We start from the raw sequence: 24,521 nt of genomic DNA, 5'->3' as shown, positions 1-24,521 counted from the left end.
TAATTAATGAAGAAACTTTTCTTTATAAATTCTTTTCAATAATAGATTGCGTTCAGAACAAGGTTACGACGGCGATCACGAAGTTAATCCCATTGAAAATAATCTACAAGAAACGATTTCAAATCGCGAAGGTGCGAAAACGAACATGTGATATAACGATATAAGGTCTCAAAAGTGATTCTGATTCTACCATCAGTCAAGGCCGTCTCAACATAACGAAACAATATCGTCTTCCACAGCGCGAGTTGGCATCGGAACGTAAGAGAAAGTCCTTGCGTGTATCGCTATATCGCTATATCGTTATATCGTCTTCTTCACTCGAAGGCTTAAATCAGATTTCTGATGCATCGCTTGGAATGAAAGTTGCTGTATCGGTTTGCCGATATAGGCGTTAAATCGATATGTCGCGATATATCGATTTATAGCCCAGTCCTAATAATATCTTAACTAAATAAGCAGCTTCCGGTTTATAGGCGGGCAGAAATAAGCAACTTCCGGTTTGCAGGTGGGCAGAAATAAGCATTTTCCAGTTGGGCAGAAATAAGCACCCCTTGACTGCCCATCACTTCCGCCGCATATATGCCTGCTCTTACTACTAGTGTGCCTAATAATTTGGTCTAATTATTATGATATACTAATATAATACCTGGTATAATAAATATTCTAATTTGTATAATATATCGTCTAATTTATCCAATCGTCGAATTTATATTATACATCGTCGATTTTAACCAATTGACTCATGAACGCAAACAACTGCAAACGGGTTTCAGTAGCCTAAAAACAATAAATCGGTATAGTATCACCTGATAATTAATATTTCACATAGAATATTATAGTGCGCCTAATAAATTGGCCATGGACTGTATATAGAAAGATTTGAGAGCTCCAAACTGAAGTACTTCAGCATGGGTTCCAAAACGAAATGGCTGTTTTATTTCATTTTGTTTAAAATGTGTGAAATAATTTTATACACATAATCATTTTTTTTCTTCTGTACGCAAATAGTCTAAAATTAAAAAATGAAGGAGGGAGTGGAAAAAGATAACGAACTCGTTTTCTGAGACTCAATTACAGTTTGTAGCACTTGTCAAGGCCATTTTAATATTTCTCTAACATTGAGTTATGAAATTCATTTCAAATAATATAAGTTAGTATCGTTTTTAAGAAGTGGGGACTCAAATTTATTTCTTTAATTCATGTAACTTCGCTGCACAAAAAAGTGCTCTACTTGCTTTACTTTTTTTCTTCTTCCACATAAAATATTCTCAAAATAAAACTTGTTACGCATAGGCATAGAAGGGGCCTAATTTTGTGGAGGATGAAATTAAATTACAGTCACAATAGTTACTTTTAAGTTATTAGTTATCAATAGTTATTTAATAGTGATCAATAGTTATTTAATAGTTATCAATAGTTATTTAATAGTTATGCGTGAAACATAAAAAAACACAATAGTTATTTAATAGTTATGTGTGAAACATAAAGAAAAAACTTTTTTAAATGTCCAAAATACTGGCAAAAAGAAAGATTATTTTTACTACTTTCTTTTTTATCACTTGAAGAAATTTAAGTCGATAATAGGTCGATAAAAATTTTCATTATGTGAATAACATATGTTGAGGGCGACATTTATAGAGATTTCTAATTATCGAGAGGGAATTATAATCCCCCCCCCCCCGCAGTGACGCTCGCTTTGTTGCATAAATTCAAGTGTATTACAGTATTTATTTAAATGGTTTAAAAAAATATTTTTTATAGAAAAAACAAGTAATTTGAAAGATGATACACAAATTTATTTTTTCTAAATTTTATTTAGCATCTCAAGGTAAATATTTTACAGAAGGGTTACCCTGTCTGGGCCTTGGGGTTTGTCAATTAGAGCCCTGCTCAACAAGCACTTACATCATGAAAAATTACTACATTTCGGGGTATGCTGCATTTTATAACAGCTTTAAATTGTATTATTTTTTTTTAACAGAACTTTGGGAAGGAACGATTTCCTGCATTTTGAAATTTATAAGATACATTACTTCTGTATTTATAAGACATTATTATCGTCTGTATTTATAAGACATTATTTCTGTAAACAGCTATGAATTATTGTAGAAAGACTCGTATGAGACATTCCATAGTGAGGATTATCTATAAACTGAAGTACTATTTACTGAGCATAGAACATCATTGTCTGAAAATCAAAAAATATTTGAAAAGCTTAATTTCGTCATCTTACTCCACCTTCCTCTGCTATTTAATTCATTATTTAGATGTGCAGCGACCAGCTGCGCCAGTGTAGCGATTAACGAACATTTTCTCTAGTAGCTATGACAACCCAAGCAGAACATTTTTTCTCTCCCTTGAGTACAGTGACTACTTTCCTCCAGCGCAGTATGTCCAGTGTTTTGCTCCACCTGGCATTCTCGGCTAGGCCTTTTATGTAGCGTTCATTTAATCTTCTTTTTTTTACTAAATATTGTTAATTGTTTTTCTATGACTGGCATTTTATTTTAACAGTGTTTTATTTATTAATTAATTATTCCTTTTTTTTTTTTAGCAAAACATAAGTTTTTTTACTTTAAATTATGTCAGCGCATGTGGCCTAACCACGCGCTGAAGATGCTTTATAAATGTTCCTGGGAGAAAATCTTCTTGGCATAATTTTTAATTTAATTTAGACAAATCTACGACATTACTCAATTATGATCCATTTCACTGTCTTTCCCCCCCAAATGTTTTTTTTTTCTTCTCTTGATCAATTTTTTTATGACAAATATTGCTTAATATCTTATTAATAGTGCTGTCATGCTATTAGAAATTGAGAATAAATAGCATCCTTTTTTAGAACATTACTTTATTTTTCAATCTAAAATAAATATTTTTTATCAATCTAACATTAATCTAAATAATATACAATAAAAAACAATGTTTTGTATTATAACTGTCACACTCTCAAGCACTCCAGACTGATATGTTCTATGTAGTTTTTATTATATTTTAAGCAGGGACTAATATAGGGGATAAGGACATTTAACTTTCCCCGGGGGGTTTGAGAAAAGCAACACGCTTTTGACAGACCGGTTTTACGCACAAAAAGTGGCCTTCGCGTCGTCCTAGGGATTATTTTCTGACATCCCAGCCGTACCTTAGCATTGCGCGTAATCAGCGTTGATCATTAAAAAGCAATTTAATTTAAATTCTAAAATTTTTTCATTTCCGTAAACCAGTATATTATTTTGTATATTGCTTGAAGATGTCTATTCATTACTCATAATTTATTTGTTTGTTTATTGATGTTCATAGAGGTGATATAAAGGGGTAGAGAGAGCTTCTTAGTTCTTTCTGGGGAAAGAAGTGGGGTCATACATGTAGCACGTGACTGGTTTGGAAGAGTGGCCGCATTTGGCGAGTGACTGCGTTATTGGTTACAAAATCGCAATCTGGTTTTGTTTTTTGTTTTACTTCCCTTCAAATATCTACGATCATACATCAAGAAAAGAGAAATAAAAACTGTTTTCCCCTATTAATTGTTAAGTATTGTATTCCGGTAATGTTGGACAAGAAAAGAAGAAAAAAAGTGAAACAGTTTTACCAAAAAAGGAAGACAATTTCCAATATAATTTATTCACATTTGTGATAAATACAGAAAAAAAAATGGGATTTTCTAATTGAAATTCTATTGAAAGTTGAATAAGAAAATAAAAAGTTGCACATAGAGAAAAAACATTGATAAATTTTTTTGTTATCGGTATGAAACTTTTTACGCATGAAAAACATTTCAAAATATCATACAATTATTCGCAACTCGACAATTCTTCTTATTTTTTTTAACAGAAAAACACACACATTTGCATCAAGAATACAAGCTTTAGAATAAATAACTGAATATAATATATTTAAATAATGTAATATGTGTATGGTTTAAAAAAGATAAATCTAGATTGAATTATATTTAAGAAAAAAAAATACATAAAATATTTAAGTTATTAAAAGAATTAAAACTCTCTCAAAATGGTATGCAAAAGTTCCATTTAAAATATAAAATATTAAATTAAATAAAACTATAAATTAAAAAAAAAAATAATAAATACATAAAATAAAAAATATAAAGGGAAAATATGAATTACCTTCCCCTTTAAATTAAAAGAAAATTCAAAACTTTGCAAATTTCTCAATATTTATATGGTGCTTAATCTGATGCTGCTGAAAAATTTTTTTTAAATTTAATTTATCTTCGGCATTTAAAGTATAAGTAATTTTTACTAAAAAATGTCACTATTTTTAAGTAACATAAAGATGACCTTCTGTAATGGATAAAAATGTAGATTCTATGGTAAGTATACATAGATTTGCTTTTAATATGCAAAACAAATGTTATTTTTTATTATTTTTTCAGACAACAAAAATTTAGCTTTATTGTTATTTAAATATATGACACATATCTGCATTTTGTATCTGAAAGTAAGTTTAACATATTTTAAAATTCAGGGTTCACTATGTCAACTTAAATTTTTATGCGTATATCGAAATAAAAAAATTCATTAAAAATATAAATTAATAATTTTGAGTTAAAAGTTAAAAAAAAAAAAAATCAAGCNTTTGGTACGTAGAGAAACTTTTGAATATCTCCAAACTTGCACCAAATGAAAGAAAAAATCTATAAAATACTTCTTAACTAAAAGTATAAATACAATAAATATAAATAAACTTTACATGTGAAACGTTACAAGTCCTCCTTTAATGAATTTTTCTTTGCAGTTGGAGGTACATTAATATTTAACCATATTTCAGCCTGGCTTTTAACTAAACACCACTGAACTCCATGTAAAATCTTACCCCAGTCGAAAGAAATGTCACCCAGTCACGTGATTAAAACTTGTTCAGTGGTCTGTGGTGTCTGTCCCCTTTTTCGAAAACGGATGCTCCCTCTAACTCATTATACCACCTCTATGTTGATGTTTTAAAAAGCAGATTATTCAGATTACGAGCAATTATATACTATAGTTTCGGTTTTGTTTAGTTTCGGTTTTCAGAACTTAGGTTAATTCAAACCGAAGGAAGGATATTTGCTTATTCAACCATAGTTATTAGTTTGAAGCGTCTGGTTATATTATAACTGAAGTATAGATGATGATATTAGCATTTTTTTATATTTAAAAATATGATTTAACAGAACGAGTTCAAAACTAAAATCATTTGAATTTTATAAGTTTACTATCATTGTTTTAAAATCGTTATAATCAAAAATGCACATTAATGACACATTTTTTTTTAACAAAATATAAGCCATGCAACCGTAAATTTGTTAAATTTTCCGATAAGAATTAAAAATAAAAATCTTTTTTATAAAAATAATTATTCGTAGCATTTACTATGAATTCGATCGTATTATCTATTAATTTCCGATCTTTATTAATGCCTTTGCACAAATAATTATTCAAATTATTATAATCATATCATTCAGATTGCTTGACGCTTAAGGAGTTCCAGCGAAATGCTCAGTAATCATCATGATTTTTTTTATATAATAAATCATTTTTTTAGCGTCTTTGACAGAGAGTCAATTATTTCGGTGAATATAGCGAGATGCTCTTCATATTTTTTGTAATTTAAACTCATTCCAAAAATCAAAGTAACGTGCAATTTAAATATCGGCGTAAAACAATGTTTATAAAAGTTATAAAAATAATTTATTTTAACCAAGATTAAGTTGAAATTAAAGTAATCAAATTTTGCGTTACGCGCAAAGGAAAACCATGAAAATGTTTTTCAGATTGCTTGGAGGCAATAGGATTGCAACTAAATGTTCATCTTTATCTCAATGAAATTATTTTTTTATAAGCAACCATTTTTATTATTAATCAGGCCTAGCCGTTGTGGTTCAGAAGATGAGAAGTCTCCTTGAAGTCAGGCTAACCGTGGGATGTTTTCGTGGTTTTCCTCTCCATGTAACGTAAATGCGGGTTAGTTCCATCAAGAAGACCACCACGGAGGCACATTTCTCTCAATACTTCATCCAGGACTCTCCCTGTCTTCTGGATATGATTTAAAATTGAATTTACGGAGTTGAATATGAGTAGGCGTAAACACATAATTAGGTCGGCTGTTCGACGACGGTTATAAAATTATGAAATAAATAAGGTATCAACTTGCTGAATATAAACGAAAAGCTCTTCTTTTTAACTCAACCAGTAAACAAAATAAGCCACAATTTAAGTATCGAAATACAATTATATACTTATGAAAGTTATAAAAATAACCTATTTTAAATAAAATTAAATTATCAAATTTTGCGTTACATGCTAAGGAAAACTACAAATGCGTTTTTCAGATTGTTTTTATCAGTAATAGGTATTCCAGCTAAACGTTCATTATCTAAAAGAAGTTATTTTTAAATAATCAATAATTTTTTTCCCATCCTTGATAGATGGCTTATCATCTTTGTGAATATAAGGAAACGTCCTTATTATTTTTAATTCAGCCCAGAAATCAAAATTACTCATAAGTTACTTGGAGTACAATCATAATCATTAAAGTTATGAAAATAACTTATTTCAATTAAGACTAAATAGAAATAATCAAATTTTGCGTTACATGCAAGGAAAAACCACAAAAAAGTCTTTTAGATAACTGAACAATAATAGCATTACAGCTAAATGCTCATTATCGCAATGAATTATTTTTTTAACCATTAATTTTTTAATCATCCTTGACAGACAATTTGTCATCTTAGTGGATGTTGTGAAATACTTTTCTTATATTTTTAACTTTGAACACGACCCAGAAATCAAAGTAACTTGCAATTTAAATATCAGAGAAAAATCATGTTTATAAAAGCTTTTGTAGTAACCTATATATTATTTAAAATTAAATTAAAATTTAGACAAATCAAATGTTGCATTAAATGCAAAGGAAACAACGAAAAAGTCTTTTAGATAACTGAACAATAATCGCATTACAGCTAAATGTTCATTATCGAAATTAATTCTTTTTTTAACCATTAATATTTTTTATCATCCTTGACAGACAATTTGTCATCTTAGTGGATGTTGTGAAACACTTTCTTATATTTTTAACTTTTAACACGACCCAGATATCAAAGTGCCTTGTAATTGAAATAGAGGAGTAAATGAAATGAGAATAATGAAATTTTGAAGGAAAATAATTAGAATTTCCATTACACACAAATGAAAACCAAGAAAACGCTTTTCTAGCAAACTAATTGTACGCTAACAGGCTAGCTCGGAATGTTTACTATAATGTTCTTTATTTTATTTATTTATTTATTTTTTGTAAGTACATAAATTGTGTGTTTTATTTTATTTCAAATATTTGAATTTCAGAATGATATAAAGAATTAAATTTTAAGGACATATTAGTTTTTTTTCTTTTTTTAATTTTAAAATTTACGAATTATAAAATCTTTAAAAAAATCTGAAAAAAAATGTGTCATAAAATTTGCGAATTTCAGATTTTTCTGGCAAAGAGACTAAAGGTTATCAATTATTATTAATCATTGCAACTTATAAAAATTAAATAAAAAAAGAACAAATTATGTACAGCTGCAATAAACAAAAACCGCAGTTCACTAGAGGGCGTAGATATAGAGTACAAACTAGTTACTAGACTAGTGATGTCAACGTTCACCGTGACGTCCGTTTGGTCGAGTGATTGATCTTTCTGCCTTTATATCTATGATTTTAAGTTTAAATTGGAGTTGAGTAGCAGACCCAATTTCGGGTATACTAATATCAATCTTCAACTCTCTAATCTTGCACTTTTGAAATCAACCCAGAAGAAAAGGGAACTATTGGATCAGACAGTGGGACAAAGAATAGCATTCTTAGAAAACTCTTAGATTGAACTAAACCTTTGCATTACTATGAGAGGGAAACCACAAAAACACCCCACGGTTTGCCCGATGGCAAGAGGATTCTAACCCATGATCCGTCTACCACTGGGGATGTATTACGTCAGCGTGTGGCCAGTGAGTGCAGGAACGAGAATTCTAATCTACCAGTTCTCGCTGGGATTCAAAACTGGGTCGCTTCATTGGGATGCAATTGCTCTATCTCCTGGTCATTGCGGCCCATCTTCCGTTGTTGAGCATTAAGATAATGGGCTAGTTCTACTCATTTCAGCTAAAAATCAACACCCTGACCTCATAGATTTTCATTCTGTCTTCCCCCTAACTAGTAGTGCTCCGCGTATCTGTACACATAACTTTTTCAGTTATTTTTGTACTTTCGTAACGTCTGTGACTACATATGGGACCTCAACCAATGGGGAATTACATTCGGGCAAATAAAAATCTCATAATTAATTAATAATTCATGCATAAGTAATCGCAGTGCCACGCGCAAAGGAAAAAATACGAAGTTTTGCGATCATCTAGAAACTTTATAATTATTACACGAAAAATCGAAAGATTTTTTTTCATGAAAATGAATGACGATATTGTTTGTGAAAATTCCCAGTATATTCCCAGAATTATGAAGAAATATTCCCAGTATATATTTTGATAGAAGTGAAAGTTAATGTTTTTCGTATTATCTGTTTCTGCATTATGAAGCAAAAATCGATTCTCCTTGCAATATCGATAACGGATGAACTTCTCCTCGCCATCTTTTGTATTGTTGTTGTTTTCCCGCCAGCGCTAGCCAAAACATAACAGAGGTAGTTTGTAAGTCGTATTAAGTGTCGCATATAACTTCAAGCATCAAAAACATCTATTTAAATGATCAATTAAATAAAAATGAAGGCAAGAATAAGCTATTTCAAATTTTTGCGTGAATTAAGCTTTTAAAAGAGTTATTATATTCGATAGATTATCTTTATTTCGAATACATTTGACCCTATCAAATTGACGCCTCTCAAAAATTAAATTAGGTGTATCAAGGTATATTATATATATACAAATTTAGTCTATAATTTCTGTTTTTAATTGTTGAAACAAAAGACAAGTTAAGAAATCAACGTTGCGTTTCGCCATGCATGATTACTTTAAATGTATTAAAATAAAAAGAGAGATAGCTAAATTTGTTTTAATTTTTCTTTAAACTTAAAAGTAGATAATATTTTGTGTGTATAATTCTATTTATCGTTTAATTTTGCTTTCGCAAAATATTTGGTAAGTACTACACATTATAAATTGACACTCTGGTAAGACACAATTAAAAACCTCGTTTGTCTTCAAAAATTAGCTTTTTATTTTTATAATTTTGCACTCTTGGATACGTATTTGTTGTATATATCTACGGTTCTCGGCAAAATAAAGTTTACATGCATTATTAAGTTTTACAAAATTATTTGAAACAAAACTTCTTTTCCTATTTAGTCAAAAGTTAGATTCTATACTTATCTAGGCAAAATTTTTTTTCTTCCCTCAATAGCTTATTTTTTTAATCCCGTTTTAAGCATTTATCTTAAAATCTATAAATTTCCTCTTACAATTAAAATGACAACATTCAAGCTATTATGTATAAACAACATTAAAATGTCTTTTTTGCAATTGTGTTGGGCTATGTTTAACTATAGTTATGTTATAATGTCTTAATAATGCATGCATTTTAATATTTTTACCTTCTGTGTTCAGAATTTTAAGCTCAAAACAAATTTCATGAGTAGAAAAATAAAGCAATGCTCATTTTTATATTTATAGGATACAACACAGCTGCCAACTCTACTGGATTTTGCCAGTTTCTACTGGTTTAATAAAAATTCTAATGGTTTTTGTACATTATAGAAAATTCCCTAAAATTGTGAGTCTGTTTCTGAAAAAAAAGTCCCTATTGTAATAGAATTTCTGGACAAATTATTATTGCTTGCTTGAATACTTAAATATGTATTACTAATACATAATGAAGCAAGCCTCATTTATAAAAATAAGTTTACAACCTTTTATTTTGTTCTAAAGTGTTCAGTTTATTTTTATTCAGAATTTTTTAAATGGATGAAGAAACCTTTCAACTATCTTTGATGAATTAATGCCTATTACTATTTAAAATTATAATTAAACATAATACATAACATTTCAAGTTCATTTATTGCTATTCATAACAGGAAAAATTTGCAGTCCTTCTATTTTGATGACTATAAATTTCCCTATGTCTAAAATATTTAGTACATTATGAAACATGTTATTTTGTAAAATCTCCTGGTTTTTTTCTTATCCATGTTGGCAGCTATGAAGATATCAGAGTGTAAGTAATAATTGAATGCCATAAGTTGCTGTAGTGAAAATCTAATAAAAATTACGCTGATAGTAGAGGTTTCAAATGAATTTGCTTGTAATATTGAGATTCAAGTCTATTTGTGTGTCTAATTATTTTAAAATTAAGAATAGGAAAGGGGAATGAATTAAAAATATATATAAGGTGTGAGAAAAAACCTGTTATGGAGATTTAACTTAAATTTAATTTTTCTTTTCTTTCAGGTTTATGTATAGAATAAGTTTTCAGCCATCTTACAGGGAATATTTACAGTTCGGTATTTTACTTGTGGAAGAGCTGCTAGTAGTGACATGTAGATAATCCTAAAAGCCTTCTTTCTTGTTCTTGAAATGATAAAATACATTTTTGGTATGCACTATTTCTTTTAACAAGTTTTCCATATTACAAATTTTAATAACGTATTCAATGTACAATAACTTGAAGTAATATTTCTTTGTAATGTTAAATATTTAATGTGTGTCATTTTTCTTATAAGTATTTAATTTATTGTGTAATAAGGCAATATGAATAATTGTTTTAAAAATTTTTTAAATTTGATCATAAAATTATGAGGAAATTATAAAAATATTTTGCGGCACCAAGGGGTTAAGGAGAGCTTTTGGGGAAAATTTTAAGTTTCAGATAATGTAAGGACTTAAGCCTATTGATATTGGTATTTGTTTTAAAAATTTTATAGAAAATAAAATTTTGCATCTTTAATGTTTTTTAAGATAATGTAATTCAATAACTTTAAAAAATTTAACTTGACTCAGTTTAAAAATTTAATAGTGTATTTTATACTGATCAAGTTTTTATTACACTAGGATGTCTTTAATTGCGATTGTTTTTTATTGAATGATAAGCATTTTTTTTTTCTCCTAGGGACATTTTTCATTCAATATGTCCTAATATTCAGTTTCCTGTTTTGATCTGTTTTGTTTTGTCTCAAAATAGACTATTTCATCATAATTGTTAACATTATACATTAGTTGTATGGCAATTTTCATGTAATTTCTATTAATTTTCTTATTGCTATCCTTTGATCGTAGCTATTCAGAACTATAATATACTTGTTTATTCAACAATATTGAATTTGTTATAAAATGAGCATACAGAATAAAGTTTAAATAAGTATATAATGATAAATTTTTAAATATTTCAAGTAAGTTTTGAAATTTTAAGTTTTATAATTTTTCTTATTTACAGAGGATTTCGTTTGGGATATGAATTTTTAATATTTACTTAGCTAATAAACCAATTAAAACCAAAGCTCTTGTATCGAGAATATTGAAATTTTTCCGTTTGATTCAGATTTTTTTTACTTATAATTAAAAATAGACTATGGTATCTTTCTAGTATTATTTATGAGAATTAAAAATATTTATTAAGTTTTTAAATATCATGATAAAAATAGGCATATTTGGAATAACTTGGCCTTTTACTGTCTTACAGAGGTGATTGTATTCCGATGGTATCCGGGAATTCCGGGTTTTTCATATTATCCTTATGAGTCTAAAAATTACGAGCAAGGCATATGATTTTTCTGAGAATATTTCTGAATTCCGCTTTTCTTAAGACCATTGATTCTTGGACTTTCGATAATCAAAACTTATAATCCGGTAAACTTTTCACAGAATTACGTAATCTGAAATTCAACATTTGAGAGTTTCGCTGATTCCCGCTAACGAGAAGCTTACATACACATGATTCTTGTGCCAATGGGTAGAAATCCACCAATTGATTCTTTTGGTTTGGCTGATTTTTGCCATTTTGAATATTTGAAACTGCTCAGGAATTCACTAATATCATGATAATCATGGAAGATAACATGATCTACATGTGGTTTGAATATCAAACAAAAATTTTCGTATTTGCTTAATTTAAAAGTTACTCTTTGCGATTCATATTTACGGGATTTTGAATTCCAATATCGCGGTTCATATTCACATGATTTTATAAGTATAACATCGCGATACTTGCAAGAACTAAGATTTTTCTTAAATTATTTACTATAAAGGTGTGATATCATCATTATAAATCTTACTTATAAAAAATTATGCTAAATTTGAATCATATATGGTATACAAATTGATATCTTGGTATTGATTTTTTGCATATGAAATTTTCAGGATTTTTCACTTAATGTCACAATCACCCTTGGTCTTAGTTAAACATAATCCTTAACCACACCACTACAACTGTAGAAAATCTTTGCAAATAAGTTGATTCAATATCTATCAAAACCTGATTGAAAAAATGTATTAAATGTTGTTGATTATGAATTGAATTTTGCCATTATGGAAGCTTCGGCGTTTAGTCATTATCTTCATTCACTCTTACCACCCTTTTCTCATCTTTATTTATCTATTTAAAATCCTGGAATGCAAAATACATGAGCTTATTACCGATGATAGTGATATTGTTGACCATTTTTTCTTTGTTTGTAAAGCATGACATTCCAGAAATAGTTCTTCTCACATTTCAGAAGCACTTTTAAATCTAAAGAAAGCGTCATACATCCAAAATATCTTTGGCATGAGGCCAAAGTACTTTTTTTTAGATAAATAACTTATTTTATAGAAAGTGATAATAAACACTCTAATTTTAAATTTTATGAGAATTTTTTTTTAATATTATGAATTCATATTATAGTTTTATGAAATTCTTTTTCTCTCTATTTTCAGTATGAAATATTTTACTGTAGGTGTGGGAGCTAGCAAATAAAACCAAGTATGCATTTGTTTCATTTAATATATTCTTCCATTTATTATGCTTAATTTATAAAAATACAAAATATTTTTATTACATTTCAGATGTTTTGGCGATATAATTTGATCACTGGGTCTTGCATTGAAACACTGTTAGACAAGGAGGTAAATTATCCTTATTTTCTTCTAATTTCTGTATGGTAGTTCTTCATTCTTTTATTTGTTTTTAAAAATTTCTTAATGGCAAGAAAACTATTAGAGTAATTTTTACTTTTATCTTTATTATTTACTATGAGGGAGGTTCTGATATGCTTAAGATTTTTAATTAAAGCATCAGTTTCTTTAATATTTTTTAAAGTTATTTATGTTTAATATTTAAATTGTCTATTATGTTTTCCCCACTATCTTAAATTTGTTTGATATGAGTCCTTCTAATACAAGTTTTTTTCCCACATTTTTTTAACATAAAAATATAGCAATGTAGATAACTGAAAAATCAAATTTAAAATGAGATCATAACTTTTTTCGCTTTGTATTTATTCTTTTTCTGTAAACAGCTATTTTGATTTTATTTCAGTGCAGCATTTTTTCTGGCAAATACAGTAATATAGAAAACTGAGAATTTTGGTGCTAAATTATTAAAATAACTGATAATTAGATGAATTGAAAACAATTTTATTTCTCTTCCACTCTTGAATTTTTTCCCCTAGGCTGCAAATTCGTTTTTTAATTATATTTCATAATTTTTATAGACAACTATTTTATTTTTTCACTTATATTATGATTATGATTTATTTATGATTGATTCTATTATGATTTGTTTTTATGAAGGCCAGAGTTGGCAAGGTTTAGGTCAGAATGGATTAATCCATGGTTGAAACCAGGGTTTAAATCGTCCTGTCCAAAACCCCTTTGTCTGAAACTGTCGAAAATCCTTTTATTCAAATTATGTCACAATTTTAAAAAAAAAATATTGGGAAAAATAAAATATTAATTTTTGAACAAGAAACAGACAAGTTTTTATTTTAATAAAAAATTTTATTATTATTTTTAATATTGCATTTATTTATCTTAATGCAAAATAGTAATTTATCAGTATTAAAAACATATTTATTCATATTTAAGAGATAAAATATTCACTTTCGTTGTTCAATGAGCTTCAAAAGTTATAAATCTTTTCTTATTATATTATACTATTTTTCTTTTAATAAGTTAAAGCAAATTGTATAAAAAGTATCAAATATTTATAATGTATAATATATTTATAAAAAGATTTGGCTACGCACCCTGAATAATTACATATATTTATTATATGTACAATAGTTACACATATAGAATTTTTACCTTTTATCAACGTTCAAGGTTTAGAACACTTTAGGACAGTTTAAGATAGTAAAACCCACGTGTCTTGTCCAAAACCAGTTTAGGACATCCAAAACCCCAACCCTGATTAAAACGTATGTTTTTGTCTAGAAAATACAGCAATATTTATATACGGGCCAAGATTTTGGAATCTCCAGAGTTTTCGCATATCTTAAATGTACCAATTTCTGTATGTTCCGGATCTTTTACTGTATCTTAAATTTTTTTACTTTCAGAATGTGACCCTGAAAGAATTAATGGATGAGGAAGACATTCTCCAGGAATGTAAGGCACAAACAAAAAAGCTTATAGATTTGTAAGTTATATTAAGAAATATTAAATAGATCTTTTCTTTCTTTTCCATAATATAATCTTAGTTTATGAAATATTTTTAATTGAAGCTTATTTATTTTTAGTGTTAATTTTAATTATTCTGGACTTTCTCTTCAGTATTTCTTAAATCATCATTAAAATTAGTGCCACTAAAAATGTGTAATAACTGCTAATTGAACAGATTTATTCTTCAGAGTGAGTTAGAAAGTTTTAAAACCATTGCCAAATGGTATATCAAAAACAACGAGGGGATGTGTTACTCGAAAGTTTACAAATCAACTGTGTAGGTTCAGGGAATGTACAGTCCCTGGCCATATTATTAGATGCACTCTAAGATTCTGTGTTAAATTACAATTATCAGGTGATACTATACAGCTGTATTGTTTTTACTCAGATGAAACTGGTTTGCATTTGTTTACGCTCCTGTATCAGTTGGTTAGCATTGTCATGCAATATGTTAAAAATAAATACAATTAGGAAACATGTAAGTATATAAAAAATCTCCTGAATAAAGACCCATTACATGTATGTTTAAATATAAAAGTGTTGCTTATAAACTCGTGCAAATCATGTAATTATTAAAAAATGCAGTGCATCTAATAATTTCGTCTATTTATTATTGTATACTAATACAATACCTGCTATAATAAATATCCTATATTCATGTATTATATCGTCTAATTTATCCAATCGTCGAATTTATATTATATATTGCCTAATTTAGCCAATTAATACACGAACGTAATCAAGTTCAAACCGGTTTCAGTCACATAAAAACAATAAAGCTGTATAGTATCACCTGATAATTATGAATTTACATAGAATCATATAGTGGCTCTAATAATTTGACAGGGTTATATATAGTTGTTTTCTTACATCTCCAAAAGTAGATAAATGTCATTTTATAGCAAAAGGAATTTTTTTTGTACATTTAATATAATAGAACAATTACTATTAAAAATATATTATTTTTGTCTTTGCAATTAAATCTCAATAAATGAAATAGATATATCTCTTAAAAACATTTTCTATATCTCATTAAATATAAGTAGTTTTATGAAATTCTATTTGTAGGTCATGTTTATTAAATGTCTATTTTTTCCAGCCTCATTGAACCAGAAATTTTGAATAAAACGGTTTCACTGATATTAAATGAACCAGATCCAGAAGAAGATGAAAGGCAACGCTATAGGTAAGATCCCTCAATTTAAATTTGTCATGTATATTTTCAAAAATAATGCCCTAAATTATTATTATAAATAAAAACCCTAAAAAACTTATGTGCTAATAATCAAATTTTATTCAAAATTAATGATTTACTTATAAAATTAAACACAATCTTCTCTCTGAAAAATTGTTCTTTAGTCATATTAACCCACTAGTTGTTTTGCAAAAAGGCGAAAGTGGGCGAATATTTCTCCCTTTTACACTATTTCTGTAACTAATAACGTGAAAAAACCAGTTATGTACTGCAGATTACAATACCATGGTGCATAGCGTTTTTAAAAAGTGCTTAATTTTCCTTTTTCAAAAAGGAGATTTTCTTTCGTTACTATATCGATTTTTGCCACGTGTTATAGAAAAGCGTGGTTTTTACATTGTTATATACAACGTTTTCACAATTCATTTTGCCGTACTGTAGGTCCATAGCATATGAAGGCGTCAATCATTTTACATGTTTGGTCAAATACTTAGGAATCCGTATGTGTGTCTACTGAGCTCGTTTCGGTGAGATTATTGCTTTCTCATGTGCAACTCAGCTGCATTTTGCAAGATATTCCCAATTTCAGGTTTCATTTTCCTGCCTTTGATATCAAACCGAAAAATCTCTAGATCATTTTATAATGGCTAATATAATCAAGAAAAGAGTTCTTTGTCAGAAACTAGTTGTTTTCTCATGATCATCTAAAGTCTTTGCAAATTATTTTATTTTATTAATGTATATAGTGCTTAAAAATATTTTTTGAGTGTTTAAAAAGTACTTAAAAGGTGCTTATTTTTTGTTGAAAGATTTGGCTACGCACCCTGAATACCACTTCTTGCGCCCAGAACAGTCAGCGGGTTAAGATTCTTGAGTCTCAAAAATGTAGAATTGTAGTAAATTTAAAATATTGGCAAGTTCAATTTTTTTTTTTTACATTATGTTCAACTATTCTCTTAAATTTTAATCATATGAGTGTTTAGTTTGATGCCCTGCAAAAATAAATGCACCTTATATTTCAAATTTGTTTTAATCATTATTAAATTGAATAAAAAAATATGATTAACTATTATATAGAGAACTATTTTTTGATCCATGTAATTAGTTTTAGAAATATGATTAAGATAGCAAAAATAGCATTTCAATTACTCTTTTGACTGAAACTATAGGAATCACTTTTTTAAAATCGTAAGGTCAAAAACTTTTAATCTAATAAATAAATAATGTATGTAAAAATTATATAATAAGTCACTCAGGATATCATTTATTCTTGTATATTGCAAATCATAAATGCATTTGAAGTGCTTTAGACAATATTTGTTCAGAGGTGCAAATCACATTTTGAAATTGTTCAGAAGAGCAAATTTAGTGTAAACACCTTGATATTTATGTAGGCAATAAGAAGTTTCTGCTGTAAGCTAGTAAAATTAATAATAGCTCCTTGGATTGAAACTATTGGAATCATATTTTCTAAATTGTAAGGTAAAAAAATTGAATTGATTTTATGAAAAGGGTATATTTAATCATAAAACAATTCGATCTGATTTTTATGTAAAAATTCATTCAGGATATAATGTGTAATTCTTACACACTGCAAATCCTAAATTTATTTGAAATGCTTGGGGCAATATAATGTTAAGCCATGTTTTTTAAATAATTTAGAAAAGCAGTTTTGGGGAAGGCATCTATATAGGCTGTAAGATGTTTCTTTGCATTCTTATATAAAAAAGATTCCAAGGAACAGTTTTATATAAAAATGTTACTTTGGAAAAGTGGTTTGTCACTATATTGCCCTGAGCCTTTCATTTCCTTAAGATATAGAATTTAGTATCAATCTTTGTAGGTATGCGAATCGAGCATGTGAACTGTTAACTTTTGACAATCCCCAAGTTTATGATGCAATAGCTAGTGATGAAGGCATCTTGAAAAAGCTATATGACTTTTTAGATACTGACGAATCTTTAAATCCTCTATTGGCCAGTTTTTTCAGTAAGACTATGGGTTTGTTGATTATGAAGAAAACTGAAGCAGTAAGTGATATGTTCTCTAATTTTCTTTCTTAAATTAGTATCTGAAACAACAAATCATTAATTTTCAGCTGATTTTTTAAAAATTTATTTTCATCTTCATGAGCGCTAATTTTGAATTATTAAAAAGAATAGTTATAAAACCAAAAACTTTTATTTATAAATATTTAAACCATAGTTTTTTTGAAGAAAGAAAAAACTGTCAAAATTTAAATTAAAAAAAAAAAGAAATTATGAGAAACTGGAAATTGGTAAAATGCATAACTTTAATTTGCTGGCATATTTACCTCAATAAAATTTCTTTTTTATTTTATTAACTACATATTGTCCAGTGTTCGCCAAAGTGGCTCAGTCAATTATGGGCACAAAGTGGCAATTTATGTTCATAACAAATGTACAAAATGTTTTACCCAATGTAATGTATAAATTAAATGGTTTAAAACAATTTTTCCACATTCCTACACCCCAGAAAATTCCTTTATTAACAAATACCTTTAAGATATTTATTTATTATTTAATAGTATATACTGGGGAAATTTATTGTCCTTCTTTAATATTATTCTCTACTATTATTATATTCTGTTTTTTATTCCAAATTAAAGGCTTAAATTTAAAAGTGGTATTCTTTTATTATAAAGTAATCCTCTAATATTACCTTATTATGTAACATTTTTTGAAAATCATTTTAAAATAAGTTAGGTTTACTTTTATATAAGTTTTACATAAAACTGTCTCCAGTCAAATTATACATTTAAAATAATGGAACATGTAAGTATTGGTAGGAATTCACTTAACACAATATTGCCAAACAATCTGGCAAAATATATTTAACTATGGGAATGGGAATTTCAAAAACAAAATTGTATATTTTCTATGATAAATGGAAAAAATAATTATGTTTAAATTTTGTTCCAAATAGACTCTGGAACTGAACCTGTGTTAATCGAATAAAAAGTTTTGTTCCATTTTAATTGAGCAAATTTAATTTTTTATGCAACAATCTGTTAGTCATCAATAAATAAAAAAAATGTTGTAGCAATTTCAACCCCCCCCCCCCAAAAAAAAGGGTTGAATTGCAATTAATGTTATAAATAGTTACTAAGTATTTAACTTTCATGTTAGAAGCAAATTCTGCATTCTCATTAAAGATTCAGGAATATTTAAAATATTTCTGAAAAACCCTAGATGGACTAGGCTTTTACAAAATAAAATAAAAAGTTTTTAAGCCCTGAAACTGCCTAGACTTTTCTTTTTGTTTCAATTAAGTCTCAAAATCTTTAATCTTCGTGTTATCTGGTCTAACAAACACTTCTTTTTTCAGTTTTACGTCAGATAAATCTGGGAACTGTTTGTAAAGATATTTGAGGCATTCACTTTTTTTGTTTTGTTTAATACTTTCATTGGGCCTAGTATTATGTGATAAAATTGAAGTAATGCTTTTTTTTTAGTCATCAACATTTCCCTTTGATTAAATTTAACTCTAGCATTGAATGTTTTCCTGATTGCCCATTCTTTTTTATTATAATGTTTTTTGTCTCTGTTCACAAAGAAACCAGAGAAATTTTGTGTACTTTTTTTAACTGCTTAAGTAACATAGAAACCACTTTCAGATCATGTCTAACTGCCACACATGAGATATATCAGCAAGTACAATATTGTGCTTAAAAGTCTTTTTAATGATTTCAGAGGAAAACTGAGTGAAATAGTTTTTTTTTTTTACTCTTGTTTACTAGTTAATGTCACCAATTTACTATTTAAAGTTTATAGATATGTTTATCAATCTCGTATAAATAATAATTTTTTGGTTCTAGCTATTATGCTTAGAAACTGTACTTGATAGTACTTTTTCATTATTTTTCTTGTACCTGGCGTCCAAAAAACTACACACACATATACACACACAAATATCTATCTTTCAGTCACCTTCCCTATCAATACATCAGTGCTTACCAGTTTTCCATTGTTCAAAGCTATGATGCAGGTCATTAGGTCGCACCTGCTTCAGAAAGTCTGTCTTTTTTGCCTTCACATCTTCTGCAAAATAAAAATGTGTTCTCTCCAATGCACTTTTAACTTTTGAAAAAGTAGATTTTGCATGGTGCGAGATCTGGTGAGCATGGAGGATGCTCGAACACATTAATGTGCTTGTCAGCCATGAACTGTTTCACAAAGCGCATTTTGTGCCTGGTGTGTCAAGTTTTTGGTACCAGTATTGCGCAAACCTTTGTCATAACGTAAATTTTCGGTTAAGATTTTTCTTATTGTTTTTCCATCATTGTTCGTTGTATCTGAAATCATTTGAACACTCGAATGCCTGCACTCACACACAATTTTGTTAGTTTTTTTTAATGTTTTAATCAATTCTTTCATCAATTTCAGCAGAAAATATTTCTGTTTCAATTAATTTTCTCAATTTCAACAGAATCGTGAAGTCACCGGACGACCAGAATGTTAATCTCTGACAATATCTGGACCTTCGGAAAATGGTTTGCGCCATCCAAAAATATGACTACATGATGCGCAATTATCGCTAAACACCTCCTTTAACAATTTGAAACATTCAGTTACTAGTTTTTTCACAAGAAATGTCAAGTTAATGCGCTGCTCAATCTTTAAGTTTATCATGATCGCGTCATTTCGCAGGCATAGGATGAAAAATAAACTATCCTAGATAGAGGGAGGAGCCATTTGCACTGTAAGCATCTAGGTAAACTACATTCTATTTCCGCTTCTCAGCACCAAGCTTAATGGCTAGGGCATGTTCAGTCGGGTTATTTAATTTTCACACCTCGTGTGTTTGTATATATGTATATATATACACACGTATGTTTGCTTACATACTTGCATATATTGTATGTAGCTGTGCATACTAACATATATTGTGAGTACTATTTATGTATACACGTGTACACATATTTTGTACATTGTAAGTACACTTGTACAGTCCGCAAAAAAAAAAGATGTCACCCTGAATAACTTTTGTTCTAATGATCGGATTTTCACGATCTAAGTGTCAATCTTGATGGTTTCCGGGGGTGACTTCAAATATGCTAATTAATTAGTGCTAACTATTAATTAAGTTACGAAATCAGACACAAAAACGTACTTTCTCTGAATAAACATGTANTGCCCACAAACAGAAATGGAGAAAGCAGAAATGGAAAACATTCCATACCGAAGTGTTCTTGGATGTGTGTCCTTTATAGCAAGTAGGACAAGACCTGAAATATCTTATGCTGTTAATATTTTATCGCAGTATCAAGAAAATCCTGGTATCAAACATTGGCAAGCTTTACTGAAATTATTAGGGTATCTGCAATATACAAAAGAAAATATGCTTGATTTGTCGAAAATCTTAGATTTGTCAATAAAGTGCTACACGGATGCAGACCATGCATCAAACAGAGATGACAGAGTGTCAATAGGAGGAACTATTGTATATGTAGGTGATATCCCTATCTTGTGGAAAACCTTTAAACAGAAAAGTGTTTCAATTTCTACCATGGAGGCTGAGTATATCTCTTTATCGGAGTCAGCCAAGGAGTTAGTGTGGTTAAAAAATGTGCTAACTGATAAGAAACTCAAATTGAACGTACCAAGCTGTGAATTGTTTTGTGATAACAGGGCTGCTATTGATTTTTCTAAATCTGAGGTTGAGAACTCTCGCAGCAAACACATTGATGTTCGTTACCATTTTGTGAGACAATATGTGAATAACAAATTCTTTGAATTAAGATATGTTAGAACTTGGAACAATACAGCAGACTTGTTAATAAAGCCTGCGGTTAAAGAACGAATGCGATCCTTCTGTAATAAAATATACTTAAGGACTTAACTCAAGGTTACAAATAAGTGTAACTTTTTAGCACAGCAAAAGGAAAAGGGGGCCGAATGTTGGAGAAAATGTAAACAAATAGAAATGTAAACAGTATTTTCCTCTTGGCTGTGTCACTTCCTGTGGGAAGTTGGGTCACTTCCTAGGGGAAGTTGGGTCACTTCCTGTTATCTCAGCTAAAAGGAAGTGGGTGTTTCTGGTTTTAGTTAGTTATATCTTTGCTTTGGTTAGAGGATGTTTCTTCTCTTATGCTATGTTTAGAAAGAGCTATGTGATGTTAAAGAGTTATGTTTAGTTTGTTTGAATGTAGTGTTTCTTACTTTATATTTAAAGATTTATATTCAATAAATATAGTTGTACCTTTTCCATGAAGTGAATTTTTGAGTAGTAATAGATGTCTTCAATATATTATACTTAGTAAGCTGGCCCCTATTTTTCAACAGGCTGAGCGGTAGCGCTTCGCGCTGTCATTCCTCCGGCCGGGCAAGGCTGACTCAGCCTTTCATCCCTACAGTGGGTCGATAAATAAGTACCAAGCATGATTGGGAACTAAACACTGGGGGTTCCGCGTTCGGCTGACCACCTGACCGGAACATCTGCTCCTGCACCCGAGAGCTCTAGGTCCAGAAAACTGAGATTGGCACAGTAGGCCTTGGCCCTCCATGGGCTGTCGTGCAGCTGAGTTTAGAGTAGAGTTTTTTAAAACTTCTTTACATCTTATATATCGCCTTAATCTTAAAATAAATTTGTAAATTACCTGTCTGTGCGTGTTTCGCAGAATTATTTTTCTAACTTTTTTATTGCATTTTAATTCAATTTTCTTTAAATTCTATTATGTATATTTTTTTCAAATAATATACTAATCAATCGTTTAAGTACTTTAATTTATGTTTTTCTTTAAAATAAAATTTATTTTTTAAATTATTGCTAAGTTCTTATTGAAAGAAAACTTAGAATTATTGCCAGCTATCTGAGAATTAAATCTTGTTAAGAAATTAAAAATATTCTACTGATCACACACAATATCATTCGTAGCAGAACAGCTGACTATTTACTAAAAATACTATTGTTTACGAAAAATGAAAATAAATTATTAATTTTATTTTTTTTATTGCTTCTTATTTATTCGAGTAATGAAAAGTAAATGCGTATGTGCGCACAGGGGAAAAATTTAACTGATTGTTTTGTTTTTTAAATGAACAAAAAACTATGGGCATGCAATTTTAATTCAACATTCAAAGTTAATCTTGTGCGCTAACCCTTTTAAGTTACCCTTTTGTCTTAAAAAGTTGAAAATATTTTCTTTAAAAGTTGTTTGTATGATTTCTAAACTTTTGCACAGTTCAAAAAAATATTGCTATATCAGGAAAATGTACGATATATATATATNAGATGTTAGGATTCAATGTGACAGGGTGCGTAGCGTTTGTAAAAAGTACTTAAAGGTGCTTTTTTGGAGATTTCGTTTTTAAAAGCTTTTAAAGGTGCTTTTTTCAGCTTGCGTTTTTAAAATGTGCTATTTTTCCGAATAATTTTCCCCCCCTTCAGTGATGTCTGGTGGATCCCATGCATTTCACGAAAAATGGGGAGTTTCAGTGTTTTCATCATAGAAGAAAAATGGGTGAGAATTTCTCACCCTTTCTCAAAAACAGGGTGAGATTTCAGAAAGTTAAGTGAGATTTCTAAAAACTGAAAAAATACAAATAGACTTGGAAAAAAAATTTCTTTTGTTATAATACATTTTTAACGTCTTCTATTTTTTAAAGCATTGAATATTTTTGCTGCATCATCATAGAAGATTTTGCCTTTACTAGGTATTTGTCCATCTTACATTAGTGCATAAAAAAATTTGAACGTCTTACATGAAAAACCATACCTACAGTAAACACGTGGTTGCAGAGAAATGTGTTCTGAAAGGGGTTCCGTGGTTCGGAGGGGTTGTGTTCTGTTGTTCGAAAAGGTTCTGAACAATACCTACTGGTAAATAGGGAAGCTAGATAACGGGGCAAGTGTTGAAAATAATGAAGATCCAGGAAGAAAAGTGAAACGGATTTTATTCTAAATGACGTAATTCGAAACTTTTTCCAAAATGCGAGAATTTCGCGAATTTTGAAATTGATTTATAGAATACGCGAATTTCTCGCGGTAATCATTTTTTAAAGCGAGAAAAGAAAAAAATATGCGAGATTCTCGCGCTGTAGTGAAAACACTGAGTTTGCTACGAAATCATTAACGCGGACTTCATGTCGTACCCACATTATGACTTGCGCATGCGCGCACACTTGTAACCGAAACCCGAGTGCTCCAATTCAGATAATATCAGATCCTTATGAAATGTTTTCTTTTTTAATTTATTTTAATTTTATTCTTGTTTATTTTATTTTACTTCTAACACCTTTTTTGACGTAGGGGGTAAGGGTACTTTTGTTCTGAGTTCAGGGTCAAGTTGAATTCACTCGGTGATGTGGGAAAGTCATGATTGTTTCGATTTATGCTCCTATCTTTTTTGATTTTTTTCAATGCTAAAACTGTTCATAAAAAGTTTTTGTTTTTCAATAATATCATTGATCGAATATGGATTTTTTGAGTGCTTGAAAATTTTTGTAAAGTGCTTAAAAAGTTTTTAAAAAGTGCTTATTTTTTATTCAAAGATTTGGCTACGCACCCTGATTAGGGTTTCAGTATAATTGCTTAAAAACCCAATATAATTTAAACATTTGGTTGGATTCTTTCTTTGGCAATTTGATGAACTTGAATTATTGATTAGCAAGACATCATAGCTCAATCTTTTGGCTGAGTTAGTTTTTATTGACAAAGCATGATAGAGGAATATTGAAATTCTCATGC

At 29.0% G+C, this 24,521-nt stretch overlaps 1 protein-coding gene across 4 annotated transcripts in view; it reads left to right on the top strand.

Moving 5' to 3' along the window:
- Positions 1–8,569: 8,569 nt before the first annotated feature.
- Positions 8,570–24,521, top strand: part of LOC107454852 (phosphatase 6 regulatory subunit 1-like protein fmt) — a 64,480-nt gene continuing 48,528 nt past the window's right edge. Inside the window, exons 1-7 of one of the 4 annotated variants that reach the window (XM_016072176.3) lie at positions 8,570–8,673; positions 10,433–10,577; positions 12,893–12,938; positions 13,022–13,081; positions 14,515–14,594; positions 15,717–15,803; positions 17,656–17,842. In XM_016072176.3, coding sequence (XP_015927662.1) covers positions 13,022–13,081; positions 14,515–14,594; positions 15,717–15,803; positions 17,656–17,842 — 414 coding nt within the window. In that variant the 5' untranslated portion in view covers positions 8,570–8,673; positions 10,433–10,577; positions 12,893–12,938. Of the gene's footprint in view, positions 8,897–10,432; positions 10,578–12,892; positions 12,939–13,021; positions 13,082–14,514; positions 14,595–15,716; positions 15,804–17,655; positions 17,843–24,521 lie in introns of all 4 variants that reach the window. The other 3 variants (XM_071188416.1, XM_071188417.1, XM_016072175.3) reach the window with 3 other exon arrangements.

The sequence above is a fragment of the Parasteatoda tepidariorum genome, chromosome X2 (assembly GCF_043381705.1).
Source record: "Parasteatoda tepidariorum isolate YZ-2023 chromosome X2, CAS_Ptep_4.0, whole genome shotgun sequence".
In the NCBI taxonomy this organism is placed as follows: Eukaryota; Metazoa; Arthropoda; class Arachnida; order Araneae; family Theridiidae; genus Parasteatoda; species Parasteatoda tepidariorum.
This window is presented reverse-complemented; position numbering and strand designations above follow the sequence as displayed.